The sequence below is a fragment of the Lipotes vexillifer genome, unplaced genomic scaffold, assembly GCF_000442215.2.
Source record: "Lipotes vexillifer unplaced genomic scaffold, Lipotes_vexillifer_v1.1 scaffold335, whole genome shotgun sequence".
Lineage (NCBI taxonomy): Eukaryota > Metazoa > Chordata > Mammalia > Artiodactyla > Lipotidae > Lipotes > Lipotes vexillifer.
In genome coordinates, this window is record NW_006781329.1 from 988,080 (window position 1) to 994,404 (window position 6,325).

The 6,325-nt window shown below is 34.2% G+C and overlaps 1 protein-coding gene across 1 annotated transcript in view; it reads left to right on the top strand.

Moving 5' to 3' along the window:
• Window positions 1-6,325, top strand: part of ORC4 (origin recognition complex subunit 4) — a 47,654-nt gene that overhangs the window by 26,237 nt on the left and 15,092 nt on the right. The window contains exon 8 of the mRNA XM_007454551.1: window positions 1,301-1,474. Within this exon, the coding sequence (XP_007454613.1) occupies window positions 1,301-1,474 (174 nt within the window). The remainder of the gene's footprint in view (window positions 1-1,300; window positions 1,475-6,325) is intronic.

Sequence of the window (6,325 nt, forward strand, 5' to 3'; positions counted from 1 at the left end):
AAAGAGCAAAATCAATGGAGTAGTGATTTTGCTAGCAAATAAGCTCTTCCATGTGGCAGTAATTTTTTTTTTTCTACTATTCCCTGTATCCCCACATTACCAATTTCTGTCATTACTGCCCACTACCAAACTATCAGTTACTGTTCACCTCTAAAATTCTTTTACTTCCATCTCTTTCCATTCCCAAGTTCAGGCTCTTAATTATTGCTTACCTGTGTGGGTGATCTAGAACTGCTCCTTAGTAGAAAATAAATGTATAATATTTCTGTCTCTGAACATAACTTTTAATTGTCTTATGCTGGCACTATATTTTTCTTTAACCTGTAAACACATCTCAGGTTTTTCATTCACCTTCCTCCACTCTAACCGAAGCTATTAATCTTTCCTGTCTTCCTTTCCACACTAACCATGATGCCATGATGCCTTTTCGGTTGCTTTAATTCTTTCCTATGTATCATTGGTTTCTTAACCTAGAATCATCTGGGTAGATTTGAAAATCTGTATTTCTGGGCCTCACCACAGCTTTTTGTTTTTCTTTTTTTTATAGAAAATTGACACTAAACTTGCTCCCTCACTTCTCAAGGAAAAATAGCACTAATACAAGTAGTTTCTCAAATATTGTTATAAAAAAGCCAAAAGACAGAATAATTTACCAGTGTCACACTGTGTTCCTGCCAGTTTCCTCTTCTACAGTTCGTTCCTTAAGTCCAGCGTGGCTTCAGCTTAAATTTGTATAGTTTAGTGAACTGAATTTTTCTCCATTACACATGCTGCTTCTTGAGTCTTTGTTACATAAAACAATGAAGAAGATGTTTAAATTTTCATGAATGTTAATAAGTCTAATTACATTTTATTATATTAATTTTTATCTGAAATCTTCATAGAATATATGAAATTGCTTATTGATAACTATAATTTTTTAGTAGTTATTGTTGGTCTTGCAATGTTAAAGATAAGCTGAGAAAAACATGGTTGGAAAAAGGCTTGACATCACCAAGCTTACAAGTGCTTAGAAGGGGATTAAAAGTAGCTTGGATTAAAAATACTTTTAGAGGCTTGGTTTATTTCCAAGCTGCATTCTCTTACCTCTACTACCTTGTAGCTCTAAGTAGATCAAGGGAATAATTAAATTTTTTTTAATGCTTAATTGTGTATTACAGGATAAGCATTTTTAATGCTTAATTGTCTATTACAGGATAAGCATTGCTGATTATAAATGATAGTTCAAATAGTTATACCTCTAACATTGGTATGGTTATTTTAAACATGCATCTTACGGAGATTTTTGTTTGTTTTTAAGGATATTTTGGAACTCTTAGAAAAGAGAGTGAAGTCACGATTTTCCCACCGGCAGATACACTTAATGAATTCATTTGGTTTTCCACAGTATCTTAAAATATTTAAAGAACAATTATCTCTACCTGCAGTATTTCCAGGCAAGATTTTTGCTGAGAAGTGGAATGAAAATGTTCAGGTAGTTTGGGAAAAAGGCAATAATGTTAAAGTAATATTTGTGTCTTGCTATACCATTTGAAAGCAATTAAAACTTGAAAATCTTTAAAATCTGTAAGTTAGCATAAAATTTCTAATATTACTGTGGCGCAAAACTGCATTAATACAAATTATACTCTTTTGTGTGTGTATTTTCTTTTAAAAAACTTTTTTTTTCTCAAAGGAACTTTTATGAGATTTGTTTTATTTGTATCTGGTTTATATTTTAGATTACTTTGTTAATGAACTTCATCATTAAATATTTATTTTCTTTATTTTATAAGTTTAGCAATATATTAATTTAGTAAGGTTCATACCTTCCTATCCAGTGTGGATTTTCTTTTCCAGTTCTCATGAAAACTTAAGCGTTTTTCTCATTGGGTCTATTAAGAGGCAATTCAGACTGTGGCAACTTTGGTTATATTATCTATATTGACATATCCCATCTTTGAGTCCTTGGAGCCCTGAGGGTCTTAAGTTGCAAATGCACACTCACTTGTTGTTTTAAACATTTACTGAACCTTGTGGACTCTAAATATACTTAAGTTGAACAGCCTAATTTGTACAGACTGTTGTTTTATCAGCTAAGCATACTAGCATCAGTTTATCTTATATTGACAATTTTAGTTGGCAGGGAGAAGGGAGAGAGTGTATGTGTGTGAATGTGTGTTTAATAATGTGTTTGAAAAACAATATTACTGAATAAATCTTACATGTCAAAAATATGGACCTTGTGAAAGTAGAAAATAATATAGAGTCCTTGGTTATGAAAGAATTAGGAAAAACTGGTCTATAATATTAAATACTAACGAGTGAGGATGATTAGATCTGCTTAGAGTTAAACAGTCTATATTCTTTGGCTCTAAAAGATTGTTTTATGTTATAGCAATAATGATAGATTATATTTTTTTACTGTAAAATCTTAAATATCAATACCAAATTAAAAGTGAGAGTTTGCATTTATTTTGTTCTTTAACGATTCTTGTTTTTTTCCCATCTTTGTTGAGGTATAATTGACAAATTAGAAATTGCTTATATTTAAGGTATACAACTTGATGTTTTGGTTTACATTGTGAAATACCACAATCAAACTATAATATTTAACATATCCATCACCTCATATAGATTTCTTTCTTTTCTCCTTTTTTTAAATTTTGTGGTAAAACAGTTAAGTTCTATCTTCTAAGCACATTTCAAGTATATAGTACTGTATCGTTAACTGTAATCACGTTGCTGTCCATTACTTATGCAGAACCTAACTTGTATAACTGAAACTTGATTCTTATTTTGATTTTAAAATAGAGTCAGCTTATGTGAGCACTATTAATTTTGACACAGTTTTTTAAAATTAAAAGTTATGAACAAAATTTAATCAGTGCTTAAGAATACATGGTAAAAGGTAGAATTTTCCCTTATGTCTATGCCCATCTTCCCTCCTTTCACTACAAAGTAATTATTTGGTTCATAGCATTTCAGACCTTATATATTGATATATGCCAAATTTGTTTTTACATAAAGGATTCAAACCTTAAATATTATTCTTTGGTTTACCTTTTTTACTTTGTTGTAATCGTTAATCTCATATTTTTTCCTAATATAACTGTACAGAATTGTATATCAAAATGATTGACTTTATCCTTAAATCATGATACTGTGTCATGATATAATTAGGTGTGGGTCCTTCCTTCCACCTTCCTCCCCAAATTAACTTTTCCTGGGACTCAGATATTTACTAGCTCGTGCAAGTTTTTCTTGATACTATGTCTAATTATAAGAGTCCATGCTGTAAGAACACTTTATAGTTGGTGCTCTCACATTGTCTTTCCCTTTACCTGGATCTGGAGTGGGTCAGAGCTCTGAATCTTTGGCCTCTGTCCACTTTTGAGTGCGTCACAGACTTTCATCTTTTACAACTCCTGAACTGATTGTCTTGTTGCAACAGTGTGTTTTTCTGATTGCTTTAGTGATCAAAGCAGTCTTAGTATTTAAATGTCTGTGCTTTCCCAGCGCTTTTATTATTCTTATCCCTGCTTACTTTCTTTTCCTAAGACGACTACGTAAGCCCAGATTATACTGTACTGTCATCCATCTTTCTGTCCCTCCCAGCTATGTTGTATTCTGAGATCCTAGAATGGGTATATAAAGGAAGTAGATGGTGACAGTTACTGTGAAGCATAACTCTGGATGACTTAGAAAATGGTAAGCATGTGATGTAGAATGGCTAACCCTAGGTTTTTGGTCCTTCTTTGCTGATCACTGAATTTAGAGGCAGAATGATAGGAATGAATGTGAACACTCTCCTGTCATCTTTTTGATAATCTTACAGTTCTTTAATAAGGTAGAACTAATACCACTGGAGTTTGTGTCTCTTAGTTCTAATATTTTCTTGCCCTATCCCAATGATCATTTGCCACCTCCCTTTAGGGTATGCTCATAAATGAGCTTCACTTGAAAAAAATATGTCAGCACCATGGCCAGAGGCCCTGTCTGAAAAGGGGGGGTGTGCACTGAAGGAGCTGTCCTTTCACTCAGTGCTGACTATCCAGCAAGTTTTTCTAATTCCAAGGTTAAACAAAAGCAATGGTATAGATGACAGGTCACCTAGGGAATCTCATCCAAGAAATATCTTCAGGGTAGACTTGAACCTGGACATCCTGCCTAACTTGAATGTTTGTTTTAGCCCTATCCCAAATATGTAAGCAGGGTAAATACCATCTCAGCATGGCAGTATAAGAAAAATCTGTATAAAAGCCTTTAAAAGGACCATAGCTCAGAATGACCATCATCAAAAAATCTACAAACAGTAAATGCTGGAGAGGGTGTGGAGAAAAGGGAACCCTCTTGCACTGTTGGTGGGAATGTAAATTGATACAGCCACTATGGAGAACAGTATGGAGGTTCTTTAAAAAACTAAAAATAGAACTACCATATGACCCAGCAATCCCACTCTCAAGGCATATACCCTGAGAAGACCATAATTCAAAAAGAGTCATGTATCAGTGTTCATTGCAGCTCTATTTACAATAGCCAGGAAATGGAAGCAACCTAAGTGTCCATCAACAGATGAATGGGTAAAGAAGTTGTGGTACATATATACAATGGAATATTACTCAGCCATAAAAAGAAATGAAATTGAACTATTTGTAGTGAGGTGGATGGACCTAGAGACTGTCATACAGATTGAAGTAAGTCAGAAAGAGAAAAACAAATTCCATATGCTAACGCATATATATGGAATCTAAAAAAATAAAAAAGGTTCTGAAGAACCTAGGGGCAGGATAGGAATAAAGACTCAGACATAGAGAATGGACTTGAGGACACGGAGAGGGGGAAGGATAAGCTGGGAGGAAGTGAGAGAGTGGCATGGACGTATATACACTACCAAATGTAAAATAGATAGCTAGTGGGAAGCAGCTGCATAGCACAGGGAGATCAGCTTGGTGCTTTGTGACCACCTAGAGGGGTGGGATAGGGAGGGTGGGAGGGAGATGCAAGAGGGAGGAGATGTGGGGATATATGTATATGTATAGCTGATTCAGTTGGTTATATAGCAGAAACACACCACTGTAAAGCAATTATACTCCAATAAAGATGTTAAATAAATTAATTAATTAAATAAAAGGACCATAGCTAATTCTCCTCAAAGGAAATTCCCACAAAGTGCTATAGCTAAGTTCAAGAAAGATCTTAACCTTCCCTGTTTAGTTAACAGAAGGTAAGAATGTTTAGCAGGAAGACTAGGAGATTTAGTATATATACTGCTGCCACTAAGTTATCCCTGGAGCAGCATGAGCCCTCAGGTACTAGTGTAATCCTATAACATTCTCCTTAGAAACTACCTGTGAAGAGGGCACTGGTCAAGCACACTTCAGTGAGCACATTAAGAACTTCTTTCTGCAACTGCTACTCCTGTGCTCATCAGTGACAAGGGAATGTGTCAGCTTCCCTGAATAAGGCAGAGAAGACTAAAAACAGTAGCAAGGGAATGGGGACTATAACTAGAATAATATATTTACTGAGAGCATAAAACTTCATCCCATTAGACTAGAACTTATTCATGAATCTGGATCTTCTCACAGTGGAAGAAGTAGAGACATACAGTTTCAGCTCTAGGAAATACAGAAATACTTAGTTTTCTGGGCCTTTTTTTTTTTTGGAAAAAGAATCCTTATTCTTTGCAGATGAGTTTTGAAAAATTATGTCAGTCTTATCCAAGCCTTTTTTGGCTCTGCCAACTCTGATTTTACTGTCCTTTCATCTAATCTTTTCTTTGGTGCCAAGTGAACCTCACCTTTCATTAATCCTAATTCACTGCAGTCACTGTTTTTAGTCTTCTCTTTCTCTCTTAAAGGGCTTGCTGTTGCTATATATATATTTGTATCATAAACAGGGTTGAATACCCTTGGAAGCATACCAGATGAACATAAAATAACAAAGCAAAGTAATACAAATAGAAAACTTTGGGAAATTAACTGTAGTCCTTGCTTCTGCAGTTGTTGACTCTTACCAAGTCATTTATAAAGTTGATATATTAAATATATATTTAGATATTGCTTTTTCAAAGGGCCCTATTGAGCTCTAAATTTCCAAAGCCATCAACTTCTCAAAATACATCCTAATTTAGTTATACAAAGTATGTAGTTTACATTGTTGATCACCACTTCTCTCTTGAAGTGTGTCCCTCTTGTTTTCTTCCCCTGGTTTTATTGCTCTCTTTTGGGTTCTATTCCAGTCTTCAACATCTTTCTCAGTCTCTTACTTTGCTCCTCTTTTTCCATTTACTTCTTTTTTTTTTTTTTTTTTTTTTTTTTTTTTTTTTTTTTTTTTTGGGGGG